The sequence below is a fragment of the Columba livia genome, chromosome 20 (assembly GCF_036013475.1).
Source record: "Columba livia isolate bColLiv1 breed racing homer chromosome 20, bColLiv1.pat.W.v2, whole genome shotgun sequence".
NCBI classification, from domain to species: Eukaryota; Metazoa; Chordata; class Aves; order Columbiformes; family Columbidae; genus Columba; species Columba livia.
This window is the reverse complement of record NC_088621.1, coordinates 1862950-1879406: the sequence shown is the minus strand read 5'-3', so window position 1 is coordinate 1879406 and position 16457 is coordinate 1862950. Positions and strand designations below refer to the sequence as shown.

At 47.0% G+C, this 16457-nt stretch overlaps 3 protein-coding genes across 22 annotated transcripts in view; 2 read left to right on the top strand and 1 right to left on the bottom strand.

Annotated features, from left to right (window-relative positions):
• The window catches only part of MYO19 (myosin XIX), a 21992-nt gene extending 6621 nt beyond the window's left edge, over nt 1-15371 (bottom strand). For 5 of the 15 annotated variants that reach the window (XR_010467326.1, XR_010467328.1, XR_010467327.1 and 2 more), the window contains exons 1-16: nt 8441-8604; nt 8005-8095; nt 6579-6723; nt 5681-5829; nt 5334-5447; nt 4445-4577; nt 4166-4235; nt 3710-3812; nt 3431-3527; nt 2872-2948; nt 2436-2526; nt 2118-2289; nt 1859-1932; nt 1648-1769; nt 835-948; nt 327-503 (exon numbers count right to left, since the gene is read on the bottom strand). Coding sequence is in view for 12 of the 15 variants with exons in the window: in XM_065036731.1 (XP_064892803.1) it covers nt 327-503; nt 835-948; nt 1648-1769; nt 1859-1932; nt 2118-2289; nt 2436-2526; nt 2872-2948; nt 3431-3527; nt 3710-3812; nt 4166-4235; nt 4445-4577; nt 5334-5447; nt 5681-5829; nt 6579-6723; nt 8005-8016 (1650 nt within the window). In the remaining 3 variants the exon portion in view is untranslated. Of the gene's footprint in view, nt 1-326; nt 504-834; nt 949-1647; nt 1770-1858; nt 1933-2117; nt 2290-2435; nt 2527-2871; nt 2949-3430; nt 3528-3709; nt 3813-4165; nt 4236-4444; nt 4578-5333; nt 5448-5680; nt 5920-6578; nt 6724-8004; nt 8096-8440; nt 8722-8743; nt 8944-14984; nt 15168-15209 lie in introns of those variants that run through there. The other 10 variants (XM_065036736.1, XM_065036740.1, XM_065036734.1 and 7 more) reach the window with 8 other exon arrangements.
• Nucleotides 8956-11393, top strand: PIGW (phosphatidylinositol glycan anchor biosynthesis class W). Of its 2 annotated transcripts, none has more exons than XM_065036766.1 (2): nt 8956-9267; nt 9857-11393. In XM_065036766.1, exon 2 carries the CDS (start codon nt 9868-9870, stop codon nt 11386-11388), a length of 1521 nt encoding a protein of 506 aa, XP_064892838.1. In that variant the 5' UTR covers nt 8956-9267; nt 9857-9867; the 3' UTR covers nt 11389-11393. The 2 variants fall into 2 exon arrangements, with proteins under 2 accessions (XP_064892838.1, XP_005503297.1); XM_005503240.3 differs by having other exon boundaries at nt 8959-9228.
• Nucleotides 11485-16457, top strand: part of GGNBP2 (gametogenetin binding protein 2) — a 22419-nt gene continuing 17446 nt past the window's right edge. For 2 of the 5 annotated variants that reach the window (XM_065036762.1, XM_065036760.1), the window contains exons 1-2: nt 15445-15580; nt 16272-16389. In XM_065036762.1, coding sequence (XP_064892834.1) covers nt 16297-16389 — 93 coding nt within the window. In that variant the 5' untranslated portion in view covers nt 15445-15580; nt 16272-16296. Of the gene's footprint in view, nt 13189-15228; nt 15350-15444; nt 15581-16271; nt 16390-16457 lie in introns of those variants that run through there. The other 3 variants (XM_065036761.1, XM_065036757.1, XM_065036759.1) reach the window with 3 other exon arrangements.

The following is a 16457-nucleotide window of genomic DNA, read 5'->3' as shown; positions in this document are numbered from 1 at the left end:
CTTTAACCACAGCTGTGGTTTTGAATCCGACTACATACATTAATTCATAGTCAGATTCAGGAACAGAAAACAGTGTCTGGCTGAACATCCAGCAAATCTAGTCAAATATACAACTGTTCCTAACATTGTTCTCTTTATACAACTTAAGACCAAGAGCGTTACCCAGTTTTACATGGCCTGAAGGATTTATTTGGCACAAGCCATCTATATCCAGTAAACATCACTGAATATACATGTTAGTGGTGCTTTGATTTAAATCGCTTTTAGTTTGTAAGATTTTGTGTGTTTTTTTCATTTTTTAAGCAGCTATTTCTGAAAACACCTACCTTATTCTTCTCCACCATTGCTGCCAGCTGATAGCAGACTTTGCCAGCATAATGTGAAATAATGAAGTTAGGCTCCTTACTAAACTTGTTTCGACTTAAACATTGATTATTAGACAAGGCTTTCTCAATCCGAGTTTGGAACAGGTGGGTGTTCGAGGGTCTATTCAGACGGCACTCCTGCAGAACAAACAAGACAAAACTGCAGCATATTTGTCATAAAGATCGGTCTTTAAAAGCTGAGACGCTTTAAATCACAACTGTTTTATTTTTTAGAATTGCTTTGAGTATGCAAGCCCTGAAATACTGTGAAAAAAAAAAAAAGTGAGGCTTCCTATTTGCATTAGAACTTAGAACAGGATGAAGCAATGCCATAATTGTTCTAAAAAGTAAGTTCTACAGAATTTTTATAGCTGACAAGTTTCCTACTAATTCAGCATTTTCCTTGGCAGCATGGGATGGAAGGCAGGCAACCAGGCCAGAAGCACGAGAGGGTTGGATCCACACTTACCTCATTGAGCAGAGAAAAAATGCTGAGGGGATTGGCCTCGATCAGCTCGAGGCAGTTCTGGTTGTCCTGGTAGTTGATGAACGACCACTGGAGCCCTTCTGCTGCATATTCTTCCTGCGGTCAGAGAGAAATGGTTTGTTCTGCAGCAGAGGGCACTGGAGCTCAAATAACCACGTGCCTTTTTGCAGTTACTGTTTAACAGGTTAATCCCAGGCTCAGCCTGCTCATCCAGAGCTCAGCTCATGTTCTATGGCAGTCTTGATTTAAAACACTGCCGCAGGTAGCTTTTGAGGACGTCGCAGCTGGTCGTGCGGGACCAGGGAGAGCAGGCTGCAGTAAAGGCGGTTACCGGGCTGGTTCTATAAACACGGGGCATGAATCAGTTTCAAGGAAAGTAATTGTGTGCTTGAACTTGGTTTTCATCTTCACTGACCATTAACCCCTGGCATAGTGACAAGGGCAGGCAGGCAAAAAAGGCTGGGCATATGAAAGCACAAATTATGGTCAGAGAGATACTTATTTTCTGAATGAACTGATAAAACTATGCTGGGAGGCAGAAGGTGCCATCATGTCAGAGCTGTATAATAAGAACAGATCTCCAGTACCCAAGAGAGAAAGCTGTTTCATTCCACCAACTGCCCCACACTCTCCTCTTTAAAAAAGTGATTGTTAGGCACATCCTACTCATTTCTGTGGCATTGCTTACTTGACTGAAGGCTGCAATCTGCCCAGAGGCACAGAAATACAATTATAGAGGCTTAATATGCTGGTTTAAAATTAGATATTTAACATTTGATGTTAGTGGGGTATTACCTGTTGTGCCTTCAGATAGTGCGCTACAAAGTGCTGCTGCAGCTTCTCATTGGCATAGTTAATACAAAGCTGCTCCAGGCTGTTTTCAGGGAAGGCTTCAAAACCATAAACATCCAACAAACCTAGAAGGAGTACGGGAAGAGAGTACGCTTGGGTCTAGGAGCTTGAAGGACTTACGGTTACTCAGTTAAACCAAGGTGAAAAAACGTACCTATGAAGCTGGTCCATGCTGATGGATCTGCGTAGATGCTCTCGTTTATGACCAGAACGAGCCATTCGAACAATCTGCAGACAATGACAACTGGATTAGTTGGGAAGTGCTTGCTCGCAACACAGTCATGTTCTTTTACTGTTGTTTATACCAGGGTCACACTGTTCCTGAGCCCAAGCAGAAACCAGGGAAGGTAAACCTCTCTGGCCTCACAGAAGTGATGGGGCTCAGCAGAGCAGCCAGGCCTGCGTGTCCTTACTTGGCGTAGATGGCTTTGGCCAGGCAGTCCCTCCTGGTCTCGCACTCGGCTCTGGAGCACGGCTTCTTGAAGACTTGTTGTTGTTTTCCAGCAGTTATTGTTCGAATCCTTAATGATTCCAGTAGCTCCTCGACAGGTATTTTCAGCAAATCTCCAGAGGTCTTCACAAAATCTTGTTCGGGAAAAAAAAACGACATTGCGAGGTTACCTGGAGTGTCAAATGAATGCAGCCCCTTTAAACCTACGGAAGGTCTGGAGAGATTATGGAAAAATGACACTTCTGCGAAATCACCAACTCAAATGTGGACGTTGCCTCACCTTTGGTTTTGTCTTCCAGTTCACAAGGCTGAGCTTCATCCACTGGATTAGAGAACTGAATGTTCCCGAGATGGAGAAGGCCTGACAACACCTGAAATACAATCCAGCATTGAGTTTTCTGAACCAGAGCTCCCCTCCAAGGCAGTGTCCTCTTAGCCACACAAACAGGACAAGTCAACACATTTCTGCACAAAAACAGCAAGCACATTTCAAGCTTTATGTTAATTCCTAATGCTCCAATTACTGAAGGGAAACTAAAGTTCACAGGTATAGGCTCTAATATATGGCTACACAACCTCTTGTGTAACTGCAGGCCCTCTGGTCAGGAGTACTGAACAACCCAAGCTCTGCACGTTGATACGGATTTACTTCCCACACTAAAAAGACATTCCAAACGTCATTAGCAGCCTCCCGGTGACTGTGTGTTGTACCTGACCTTGAAAATATTGTTCTGCGTGGAGCGGTCAATGCCCAAGTGAAACATTGCGTCTCGGGTCACCTCGAAGCAGTCCTCTGAAAAGCCAGACAAGTGCTATTTAAAAGAAAGCCGTGCACACAACCAGGCAAGCAGAACGCTCTACACCATGTCCAGTTGAGCTGGGATTGCCAAAGGAGATCAAGGCGGCCAGGTGCTCCCTTGGTAAATCCCACAGCACAAGCTGGAGAACCAAGTCATCAGCTTAATCCAGACTCTGTGTGGTTCTGAGTCAGGCAGCAGGTTGCTGAAGCACACCCACAGACGAGACAGTTTCTAAACACAGCCACAGAGACGCAAATTCGCTGGGCCAGAAACCGCTGGTTTAAGCCAGGTGAAAACTCTGAATAGCGCAAACTGAAACTTTAAAAGAATCACATTAATGCAAGCGCCTTTGCAAAACGCCTGCTGTGCACTAACCAACCTGGGTCATGGCATTTAACAGGACAGACACATTTTGCCCGCCCTCCTTTAAAGTTATTGCTGTTATTAAGGGACAGTCTGTGAAAATAATCTTTACCATCTAAGTTTCTTTCAGAATTTGGCAGCCAGCGGTACTCAGCCCCTTCTGGAAGGTTCCATTCCAGCCTCTCCTCTGCAGTGGCACCTTTTGTGATCTGGAAACAGAAAACAAGTTAACAACTGAATTTTGCCTTTGGTCTTTACAGCTCACAATGAAGAATAACGTAGCAGGAGCATGATTGAATTTGTAAGCATGGCAGACAGGAAAGCTGTTAAATATTAGAAGTTGCAACTGTGCTAAATCAGAAATATCGAGCAAAATTAACTAAAGGCAAACCTGATAAAAAATATGAAAGTTTCTTTCATTGGGGGCCTGATAGGCAACTCTGGTCTTCTCCAAAAGGAAAGTCTGAATGGAAGCACTGCTCAGATGGTGGGATCTGGAGTGGAAAAACAAGCAAAGATTTCAACAAAACTTCCTCTCAGAACCTGATTGATAGGTGTTGTGTTGTTACAATACCAACGGACTATGAATGCTTTGCAGTTCACCTTCAATTTTATACAAGTTTAATGTAACATTTTGTTCAGAGTTCTTAACTGCCTCTCTGTTTTTCCATTGCTCTCTGTTAGAGATCAGGGTGAGAGCTTGCAGAAAAAAGAATTCATAATCATGTAAGCTGCCAGCAAACCAAAACAGGTTCTAAAACCAGATAAAATATGGCAGACTCTCAGAAACAGGCTTGTAAAGGTTCAAAGGAACAAAACGATACGGTTTTTACACAGTAATTATTACCTGTCTAACTGAAGCTGGATGTATTTTCCAAAACGGCTACTGTTGTTATTCCGCAGGGTACATGCATTTCCTGTGAAGTTGCCAGTGACAGATAATCAGAGTGGTTTGACTCTTCCATGTTGGACATACAGAACTAAGGGTGATTTGTACATATCTTCAGTATTTGAAGAGTTTGTCTTTTAAGAAGAGGACCAAGAGCTAACTTAGACTTGTGTATTAACAAAGACAACTCCCACAGCAGCTGCTACTTGGTTTTGCTGTTAAAAAAGCCTCATTTACCAAATGCTTCCATGACAGGGTTGGAATCCAACACTCTCTTCTCTATCCTTTCCACGGTTTCATTGCCTTTTGGGGAGATAACTGAAGCAGCAATGGAAGCGTAGAATTTCATAAGGCAGCGAGATGTCCAGGTCTGCAAGAGAGAGGCTTCACAATAGGTCTTTGTTTTTACCACATTAGTTATGTCAGTTAGTAAAACAGTGCTGGCTTCTGAAAACACAGTATGCAGCTGGCAACGATGCTAAAGAGAGTGATCACGTCAGGTTTACAGCTCTAGTTCAGTGGAAACTTGCTGCGCATATGCTTATGTGCAACAGCCTCACATCTAAATGCTGTTGGAGTGCTTCGCTGAATGGCAGTTTTATCACGATGTAACCATCTGGAAGCTCAGCTAGAACTAAAAACTGGCATCTTAAGATGAATTGAATATAAACTGACTTTGAGTCGTTAGCACTCAGCATATCATTTTGTTCTCAGGCTTAAAAATATCCTCAATTTCTTCCTGAATAGGTACAGACCACTACAGAAGGGCCCAGGACAGGATCTGAACTCTCTGCTGCTTCTAAGTCTCTCCACAGGGTTTGCTGAGACCCACGACAGATCAGCATGAGACATTAACTCAGGTGCGGTTCCTGTTGAATTATTCAAATCAAGCCCTCACAGAAATTACAGATGTCCCCTCAAGAGCAGCTCTACTAAGCAGAGTCTATTTAACTGCAGCAATCACTTCATGCTTTATGCATATTTCAGGAGTCACGCTGGAGCAGACTGGCTACGTGCTCTGTCAGATTTTTTTCTTCAGCTTTGCATGTTCACTGAAATACTATAAACTACAAATCACTTGCAAATCTCAAAACTTAGGAGCAATGTCAGAAAACAATCTCCTTACCTTCCCAGCACCACTTTCTCCACTCACAATTATGGACTGGTTTACAGGTTCTCTCTGGCTTTGGACGTTTCTGTAGGTTTGCTCAGCCACCGCAAAGATGTGAGGTTTTAAATCCTGGCAGTAAAAGAGAATATTCATATTTCAGAGAACAGTAATTACCCAGTTCAACAGCAAAGGACAGCAAAGTTCTTCTCACATTTGTCTGAAAAGAGTATTGCTCTTTTAACAGAACTCGTATTTCAGTAGAAATGGGTTTTATCCTTTAGGATTATTTTGCTCATATAGATTTTGAAGAACTTGACATCTGGGTTCTGCGGAAGGACAGTTATTTCACACGTAAGGATTACCTGAGGGTGAAGTGCACCATGGTACTCTCTCATAAGCTCGGGTGAATAGAGGCAGGAGACAGGCTGAAATGGATTTAAAGCCACCAGGCTGCAGCCAGCATTTGTATAAAACAAGTTTACTCTATATCTTGCTTGAAGACATTTCAGAACTGAAAGACACACCTTCTGTTAGCATCTTTTGAAAAGTGTCTTTGACTCTTCCTGCTCCTGTTTGTAACAAAAATCTTCAGAAATGTTACCTATTAGGTTTAATAGAGAATGAGGTGATCAAGGGAGTGCTATAGATCAAGACACATAACAATGTCTCTAAGAGTTGCTCTCATTCTTAAAAATCTTAAGGGATCTGCTAACTATTCCATTCAATAAATCCTGTGCTTTTATGAGGTTTCACATAGTCCTAGGAAGTAAATCTGTTCCCTTGCAGAGCAGAGGCAAGACTTCCCCATCTGCACTAGAAACAGGCCTCAGCTTCCCTTAACAGCATCATCTTTAAAAGTCAAGTGTGGAATTTACTTTTCAAAACCAATTTCATGAATGTATTTTTAATCTAAGTTAGAGCCTCATTTTCTGATATGTTCGTGTAGCACCAAACTGCAACCACAAGGTCATGCAGGAGCCCTTCAACAGCATTAACTCCCAGCACCCAGCGACCTGAACCAACAATACAAACATGAGTTCCACAGAACTTGATAAGAGATCAGCAGGGCTGAATCTAAAATAAAAATTCAACCAAGCCAAATGTGAATCTCTAAGGCTTTGAACAGGCTTTAATAGGCTTTGAATCGTTAAATCCTGTGTTCATGATAGCATGAGTGCAATGAGAACAGTAACTACCATATGTTAGTAGCCACCAGGGCAAGTGGCTCCTCAGGACATACTCCCCTGCCTGGCTGCTTACCTGTTGTAGTTGTCACCGGATTAACTTTCGTGAGGTCATCAAAAAGATGTAGTTTCTCTTCATCACTGAGGAACGCTCTAACTTCTTCTCCAAATGCCTCACTGAGGTCATTCTGGATGACGGAATCTTCTTTTTGGCCATTTTCCTGGAGAAGAGGGCAGATCAGCATCAGTCAAAGGCTGGACTTTCACCTGTCTGCTATAATGTATAGCTCTTCTGCTGCTTCCATGTAACAGAAGTTCAGCCTCAGCAGGAGCCACAACTTAGGGCTTTTGAGCTGCTCTTCCTCCCAGCTGCCGTCCCCCGGCATCAACGGTTCCCATGGGGTGCTCTGTATTTAGAAAGGTATTATCCGTCCTATGAGAGAGGGCAGGCCGACAGTGCTGTCTGTGAACTGAGTTCATCGCTGGGACTTCTGGCTGTAAGCAAAGGCACTTGGAAAGAATGTGTCCTTACGCTACCCAGCACTTGCAATTTTGCAGGTCGTTTAGCACAGACGCACTTACACAATGTTCTTAACTGGCGTATTTCTGGTGGTGGTGGCGTAAGAGCTGGCCTGCATTAGGTGAAGATTTGTCTTTTTTGAATCACCTCAAGTATTTAAATCTTAGCCTCTGGGCTCCCATGCCCTTGACAATATTAGTTGGAAGGACACATTTGTTGTGCAAACGTAATGGAAAACTTAGCCAGAGAGATTTCAGGTTCTCTTTGTAATTTCTGGGAGGAAGGAGAGAGGAGCTATAGGGGAAAATGAAGAAGGGGAAAGATGCCAGTCCTGCTTTTTGCATTCTGGACATTGCTTTTCTGTTCAGTAATGCCAACAGACTGATTTCTGTAATTCTCAATGAACTCTGAGAAGTTTGCTGCTTTCACAGAGAACAGACACAATTATTAAATACTCCACAGACAAGATGGGTATCTGCCAATCGCCCATTCTTCCCATGCCCTCCCATGTGTTTGCTGTATTACGGTGGCACCAGCCAAGTTCTTCAATCCACCGTGCAGCTGATAGTGCACGACCTGAGAAAGGGCTTATTTTTGATCCCCTGCACCCCCTTGCTCGACATTGCTTCATTTGAGATGGTGATCGCTTAGCCAAAAGAAAAAGTATTTGAAAATACTATCACTTCTCATACCTACACTGCGTAACTCATGCGTCCATTACTTTAACTGAAAAGATACATTTAAGAATGTATGTGCTACATGCATTAACACCTGCCCCGTTAAAACCAATACCATAACAAAAATCACATGCTGGTGTTAGTAACACAGCCCAAAACCACACAGTTAATAAGTCCAGTCAATTAATGGTAGGAGTAAATATGCATTAGCAGTTACCTAATCTGGACTGCATGGAAACAAGCCAAGAATTCTTTCCTGGCAGTAAAATTTAATTAGCACACAAAATTTCTAGTTTTCTTTTTACCTGTTTTGGCATCTTGTTCAGCCCTATGGACGGGAACGCTGGAGATGGCCTTTACTCTCGGGTATCTCATTCAAATCAGACTGAAGAGCCCCTAAATAAAAAAAAAGGGCATTTAAAATACAATAACTTTGTTTTTGTTGCATTACTCCTGAAAGATCCGTGGGTCTGATGGCCTCAGAGAAGCTGGTGCTTTTGGGAAAGCAGTGACTCAGAGAAGTTTTGCGTTGCAGCAGAAATAAGATCTGCTGGCCTGCCGTCCTCTTCCTGCTTCCTCCGAAAATCAGTGGGAGCCAACCCAAGGTGAGTCAAACTTGCCCTCTGAATTTCTGCGATAAACAGAGATTCCGGCCACATAGCCAGGAAGAATTCTGTCTTCTTCCAGCAGCTGAGACTGCCATCCATTCCATTCCATTTCTAAGTCTTAGTCTATTCTTACCTGGCATGAAAACACCATTTAGAGACCACTTTGATCCATGAGCTGAAGCGTGTGGAGCTCACGGGACACGCAACCATCACCGAGACCCTCCAAAGCGCTTCTAACCTATTTATTACGCTTTCCTGGGAGAAGCCTTGCTTACAGCGGGCAGAGTTCTTTGTGCCGGTTAAACCAGTTCCCCGAAGCACACGGACTATCGCAGCTCCCGCTGCTGCAGCCGCTCCCCGAGGCTTTTCCCGGGCAGATCCGACATTGGCCCGGCCCCCAAGGTCGCACGGCAGCACCGTTCCCACCGGCGCTCACCCGGCCACAGCGAGACCACGCGTTCCGGGGCCAGGGCCCGGCGGTGCGGGACAGCGGGAACGGGACCGGGGAGCGGGAGCGGGCGCACTCACCGCGGGCAATGGGCGGCGGACGAGGCGGAGCCGGGGCGGGGGCTGCGGGCGGTAGCGAATCGGCCGCTGCGGAAGCGCAGGCTGCGGCCGCTGCCGAAAGTGCGGGCGGCGAGCGCGGGCCGCGTTTACTTGCGGAGCTGGGGCTGCGGCAGCCGCGCCGGGGGCTCCGGCACCGGCGGGACCACAGGAACGGCCCGGGATGCGCAGGGCAGGGGATGAACGGACTCCGGGGTGCTTCGGGGCTTGTTCTGCCACCCCGGCGGCACCTCGGCCTCTGCAGGGGACGGCAGCGCTGAAATGCGGGTTCGGTCCCTCCGACATCCATCTCCCCAACCGAGAAGCTTTCCGGAAACCGAGAAATTCTCCAGAAACCGGTAGCTGACCCCGAAGCCGGTAAGCGATGCCGCCCCGCGGGGGGAAAGGGCTGCCCAGGTCAGTGGGTTTTAGCTGATAAAGTCTTTGTTGTGACCCCACACTGCGGCTTAAACAAATCCAACAATTTTGGGTTTCTAAATAATGCTTCTCGCATTTAACACATTCTCTTGAAGCAGCTCACCCGAGCCTGTGGGTCTGGGGCCTTTTTTTAAAAGGCACTTTTGTTGCAAGCGGGGATTTTAGCTGCTGGTTTTATTGCTGACCAGAAACTCCATTAGGGCCACATATTTTATGTATCTGTTTCATTTATACTACAGAGAATACGACTTACAGAGCAGGACATATAGTGAGATTATTCACAATGTGAATATTCCAGAGAATACTTGACATTTAGAGATCTTTAGCAAAAATATGTTAAGAATCTTGTTTGGACAGCGAGGTTTGTGATGGTGAAAGTGGGTCAGGCTCCCAGCAGCACCGGGGCTGTTCTGGATTATTTAAATTGAAGAGTAACTGAAGAACAGATGACTTCTTAATCAGTGTATGTGTTAATGTATGTGTTAATGTTAATGTAAGTTTCATTTTTGACGCAGTTCTAAGAGCCCCATTTTACAAAACTAACTCAAGTTCACGTTTGTATTTTCAGAGGAAGAAAGAATGTCGCAAAAGCACCTGAAGGAAGCCTTCATCAGCAACTTAAATGGGACCAGCTTGCTGGAAATTTCATTGGGCTTGACTCTAGCTCCACTCTGCCTGCTTTGCAGAGGGCTCCTCTTGATTCTGTATTACCTGCACTACGGGAGACCTTTAAACTCAAGGAAATACAGCCTGCTGCTAGACTTCCTTGTGCTAGTGTCTCCTCTCGTGTTCTCCTGCACAGTCTTGTCTCCAGTCATGTGTTGCGTGCCAGCTATCCTCATAGCCTTCTGTGCTGGAATATTCTCCAAAATATACAGCCAAAGAAAACATAAGACTAGAGTCCCTTTTAGGCAAATTGTAAAAGACTTCCAGGAGACGTACTTGGATCCAGACTACATTCCAGCAATAACCGCATTTCGTGTTTATGTCAACGTGTTGACATCAATCAGCATTTTAGCAGTGGATTTCCCGCAATATCCACGGCGATTTGCCAAAGCCGAGACTTATGGAACAGGAGTTATGGATTTTGGGGTTGGAGCTTTTATTTTTGGTAATGCTCTTGTTTGTCCTGAAGTTAGACAAAAGTCTTGTGTGACACAATCCAAATTTTCCAGTCTGGCCAGGCAGTTCTTTTCTGTTTGGCCGTTGATTTTTCTTGGCGTTGGACGACTGCTGAGTGTCAAATCTATAGAGTACCACGAACATACTTCAGAGTATGGAGTGCACTGGAATTTTTTCTTTACCTTAGCATTTGTGAGGCTTGCAGCATCTCTCCTTTTAGCTATATTTCCAAAAAATATTTCTTGGATCGTTGCTATAAACCTGGCTGTACTTTATCAGCTTACTCTTAACACTACCTCTCTGAAGATGTTTATCTTGCATGGCGGCGACGGCAGAGGTACCAGGGTTGGCTTTTTAAATGCCAACAGGGAAGGACTGCTCTCTCTCTTTGGATATTTAGCCATCTATCTGGCGAGTGTGCAAGTGGGGCTGTGTCTGCTCAAGTGCAGGAACTCAGTGCGAGGCTGGATCCAAGTGGTGTGTTTGTCGCTGCTCACGGTTCTCATGCTCTTCCTAATTCTTCACTTCTCACAAGCCCACGCGGACCCCGTGTCGCGCCGGATGGCTAATTTATCCTACTGCATGTGGGTGGTTGCTCACAGCCTAATGTTCCTGGTCTGTTTTGTGGTGACCGATCTCGCCCTGGTGTTCACAAAGCTGCTGGTGAAGGGCTCCAGCGTGCCCTGTTGCTGGAACATTCTAAAGCCGCACAGTACCAGTGGAAAGCGCGGAACAGAGGCCATGCCTGTGGGGAGGGCAGGCACGCTGTCGCACATTTGCTTAATTAGCGCTATTAATAAAAATCAATTACTATTTTTCTTGCTAGCAAATGTTATGACAGGTACTGTGAATATACTGATAGATACAATCCACAGCAGGACTGCATTTACATTGTGTATACTACACTTGTATATGTTTGTTAACTGTTTAATTATGTATATATTGCATGCCAAAAATATAGTATTAAAGTTTTGGTGATTCCATTCTGTCTCAAGTGGACTAGTTGAACTTTGTAGTCAACTGTAGCTGACTACAACTGTAGTTGAATTATGGTATTTTAATGGAAAAAACAGTATTTTTCCGGTACGTATTGCAGTAATTTATAATTTAGCATAACTTTTAATGATTTAATATTGATTCTTTTTAATGGTTTGTTTTTCCAAATCATACAGTCAATGCTGTTGGAGTTGTTACACATTTTCCTGAAAACTTAAGTTCTGAGATGTTGAAAAAGTGGATACTTAAAAATGTTTTGGCCCCAGTCCTGCAAAGATTCATGCATGTGCTCAACTTTGATGAGAGTAATTGCATGTGGAATGTTAATCATATACTGAACTCTAAATTAGCCTTTGAATTAAAGCTAAATTTTATTTTCATCCTCACAAATGAATATAAATGAAGACCTTAGATAAAGTATGATGCTCTGAAGGATAAAATTCAACTGCAGATGTGGGAATTTGTGGAGCAGATAATACGAGCAGTACAGCCTTTTATCAGAACATACAAAGATCCAAAACGAATTCACCCCCAGCCTGCACACCAACATGTTGTGACAGCTCATCTTTAGGAACAGTGTAAAATACGGTCTTCAAAAGTACTCAGGGCCCACCTACTTGTCTATAAAATGATTTTAAACAGCAGCTCATTTAGTACTGTATTTTGACAGCTGAGATGTCTTCAAGTGCGAACATGCTGTATTAATTTTCATTAGCAAACAAACGGTGTGCAGATGGGAAGCAGCATGAGGCGGTGGGTCAGGGCACTGGCAAGAGTTGTGCTCAGTTTATCACAGTCCTTCTGCAAGCCCAGAGCAGAACACCCTTTTTGTTCACTTTCCAAACTGTGACAGTTCTTCCTGACCTCATTAAGTTGTTGAGAAGATAAATACATTTAAATATTGTGAGGAATTCAATAATGGCAGATATAAATACTCAAGAAGTAGGATATAAAAGGTGGTTGCTGATAGATGCCTGATGTCAGTGGAGTTAAGAAGTCCATGTGGACCGTATTTCAAACTTCTTGTCAATCAAGTGCGATGAGTCATAAAACCTATGGAGATTAAGCCACTAAATCAGATTCCTTGAGGCAGACATGCTGGGGAATATTCTTAAATTTATAAGGCTCTCTAAGCCGTTGGCCAATGGAAACGTGAAGTCTGAGGATTATAGGCTGTGGCCATGCTGATTTCATGCTTGTTTACTTCCCAGTTCTAGCCCTATAGTCTCCAGAATTAAAGAAAAACAGCCTGTATTATCTTGGGGACAACTGCAATGAATTGGCAACAATGTCTTATAGTTGTTGCAGTTTATAGCACAGCCTTCTGGTAACTGGTGTATTTATTTTAAAACATCTCCTAGGAAAAAGAGGCCTCCGCCATGAACTGAATGGCACTATATGTTTATGCAAAATTACTCATGGGTATTAATTTTTGAAATATTTGAAGCCCAAGACCTGCAATGAGTTCTGCCTGTGAGCACAAGTCTATCAATGTGATTCAGAATTAAGGCATTAATTGGGTGTGACAAAGCAGAGTTGTGTCTGGACAAGCAGCAAACTAGATGCCAACTCCATTTTGCACAGCAAAAATTCCGTGGGAGGTCTGCTGTGTCTGCGCAGAGCCTCCTTCGCCCCCAGCCCAGGACGGGAGCTGCGGTTTGCAACAGAGCCGGCAAATACGGGGGATTGCGGTGCACAGGTAACGACGAGAGTGGGAACAATCCGCTTCTCTCAACAACAGCACAACACTGCGTCGTGAGGCTGTCTCCCGCTTCTAAAGCCGTAAGTTGTTCACTGCTGAATTAATGAGAGACAATTAATTCCCATTGCTTATTGTCAATAAATGTGGCGAGCTCTGCCCTGAAGCAGCCAGCATAGTTATTAATGCTGAATGTTTAGGCTATGAGTAGATGCAGATAATTAACCATGCTTCTGAAAGAACCAAGAAATGCAAGTTGGCAGCCTTTGATCACGGAGTCTGTACGAGGAAACGGCACCGTAGTGAGTTTGAAAAGATGCGAGAGAAGTTACCACGACGCTGCTGTAGACACTCTTGCCACACGCACTCAATAGCTGTTGTTAGCACAGGGGTTGGTAGGAGCAAGAACAGTAAATTTCAGTTCACTTTGGGGTGTTTTTAGACAAGTAAGCTTGTACAGATCAAAGATATATTTTTAAAAAAATACGAAACTTTGATTTAGCTGTTACATAATTTGTAAAAAGATATTTCAACTAGTAAGACTAAAATGGCTGAACTATAGCATACCGCTGACTTCAATAATAACAGTAAAGCAGAGGACTGGGAAAACATAACTTGTTTTCTCTTTAATGCCATAATTCCACCAAATGACCTTTCTGTAAGGCTGCAGGACAGAAAAAAAACGTGGTGGGACAACAGAGCTGATTACATTTATCCCTAACCTTGTTGTTTGTTAAACATTAGTAGCTTCTTACCAAATGTAATTATTTTTAAGGATCGACTCACTGGCATGCCTTTCTTTCCAACCCGGTAGTGTCTCTTTTGAAGTCAAATGTTACAATAAAGATATTGGGCAGTATCCTATTTCAAAGCTGCTCTGTCCTAAAGAACAGGTATTTCTTCCAGGCAAAAGATGCGGCATGCAAATGAACAGCATAAAGGGGCTGTTGGTCTTCCCAGTGTTTTGTAGATACGAGAACGTGCTGCATTTTCTAGCCATGTAAAAACCCCTTTTCCATGGATAAAACATACATGCAATGTTACGGTGCTTCTCCTATATAGTTTACCAATGTGCACCCTGAGAATACAACATGTGGGGCATTGCTGTTTTGTTAATGTGATGCCACCACACTCCGGGAGCGGGGGCAGAAGTGACAGAGGAGCCTGCACGCCCAATGGACCCTGCAAAGACAACGTTTGCTCATCACAGTCCCATGTGCTCATGACACTAATGTGAGAAACCGTCCCCTGCTACAAAATGCCAACTTTCTTTTTTTAATGAAAAAACCCATGTAAATACGCAAACTGCAAACTGTGCAGCGATGTGGCATTGCACGATGTTTCCGTTAGCGGTAGAGATGCTGCATGATGAGTTCAAGTAAATTAACTCCTCCACTAAAGATGGTTTTTATGCAGAAAGAAGAAAAAAGAAATCCTGCTCCCTAATTGCCTCCCCTGCATTTTCTTGTGAGGACTTCAGTATCTGTCTACATAAATAACAAGAATGAACAGATCAACTGTGTTGTTTAATAGTTCAAGAAAGGCTTTGGGGTTTTTTTTGGCTGCCTGAATTAAGCAGCCACGGGATTTCTAGCTGGTTGCACTAGGCTGCTGCAAAAGCCAACAGCCCGGAGTTAGAGCCCGTAAGTCCAATTACCGCCTCCCTGGCAGGGAGATCTGCGGCCGCACTTTGATGTTCGGGCTGTGTCTGAAGTGCAGGCGTTCGATGCATTTTTGTCAGCCTGTGCTCCCGGCTGCACCCACAGCAAAACCTCCACACACGGGCCCGGTCCCACTCGAGACAGCGACGGGTTCTCACCCCGCCAACGCTCTGGGGTTTAACCCCACCCGCCCCCTTCACCCACCGCCTCAACCGCACCTCATCGGGGGTCGCTCGCAAACCTCTCTGGGGCCGGTTCCTCACAAGCCACCGCGGACACGGCGCCTTCCCACAGCGAGGGCTCCCTGTGTCCCGCCAGCACCTCAGCGCCGCGTCCCAGGGCGGGAATCGCCTCACGGCGGGGAAGGCCCGCCCGGCTCCCCCGCCCGCAGGGCCAGGCCTCTCCCGCGTCCCCGCCCTCAGGCCCCGGGGCCGCCCCCCTACCTCAGCCTCCCTCCCGGCCGCGACCTCCGTGACTCGAGGTCGAACGCGCCGCTCCGGCCGTTTGTGACAGGGGCCGCCGCGCAGCTCCTCAGGCGGCCGAGCCCGCGGGGCGGGGGGCACGCGGGGCCGCGAAGTAACGGGTGAGCGGGCGCCTCCTGCGGGCAGGCCCGGGGCGGCGAGGCGGGGCCGCGGCCCGGGGGAGCGGCGGGGCTGCGGGCTCTCGCGAGAGGAGGGCGGGGCGGCCTGGGGCCGCGGCCGCCGCCTGTGGGGAGGGCCCGGGAGGGGGAGAGGAAGGAGGCGGCTCTGTGGCGGAGTCCGGGGTGTCCGCCCGCCTGTCAGAGCGCCCGGGCCGCCGACTCGCGGAGGAGCCGGTAAAGGCCCGAAGGGGACAGGGTGGCGGCCCCAGCGGGGCTGAAGGGAAGCGGGAGGGGAGGGAGGCCCGGAGCCGGCCCGCCGGCTGCCTCCGTTCGGAGCTGCCTCCCCGCCATCGCGGGGACAGGGCGGAGAGGGGTGGGTCTGCAGCCCCGGGCTCGCTCTCCTTCCCGGCCGCCGGAGGGAGCTGGTGGCGGTGCCCCCGGGCTGGAGCTGGGGAGCGGGAGGGCGGCGGGTCCGCTCCCCGGGGCTGGGGGTGCAGCGGGTCTGCCGGGAGAAGAAGCGGCCCCGCTTCGCCGCTGTTCATCCCCCGCCTCGGCCGCCGCGGGGCGGGACGGGGGCGGCGGGAGCCGCAAACCCCGCTCGGGGCTGGGCGGGTCCCCCCGGCCTGTCTGGGCCGGTGGCGGGGCGGGGGGAGCCCCATCCCCCCCAGTCTCCCTCACCCGGCCCGTCCCCTCCCTCCCATGTTCATGTCGCATTTCGCTGCCTGCCCACCTCTCCCGTTCCCGGCCCGGAGTCTTTTTGAGTCCCTTCCAAGGCTGGAAGCGGCGGGCGTGGGCTGGGCGGAGGGGCCGGCGCTCGGCGTGGTGAATCAGGCGATGGGGTAACGCAGGCTGCTTCCCGGGCTGCGGAAAGTGTGGCGGGGAAGCGCGGCGGGTATTTACCTCCGCGGGGTTTGGCTGCTCGCAGGCCGGAGCTGGAGGCAGCGGCGGAGATGGCGCGGCTGGTGGCCGTTTGCAGAGACGGAGAGGAGGAGTTCCCCTTCGAGAAGAGGCAGATTCCCCTCTACATCGATGACACCCTCACGGTGAGTCCCCGCGGCCCGGGAGCGCCCCTGTCCCCGCAGCTCCAGCTCGCAGCGTGTTGCAATCCCCA

Coding starts and splice junctions, on each gene's coding strand:
- PIGW (XM_065036766.1), top strand. CDS start 9,868: ATGTCGCAAAAGCACCTGAAGGAAGCCTTCATCAGCAACTTAAATGGG.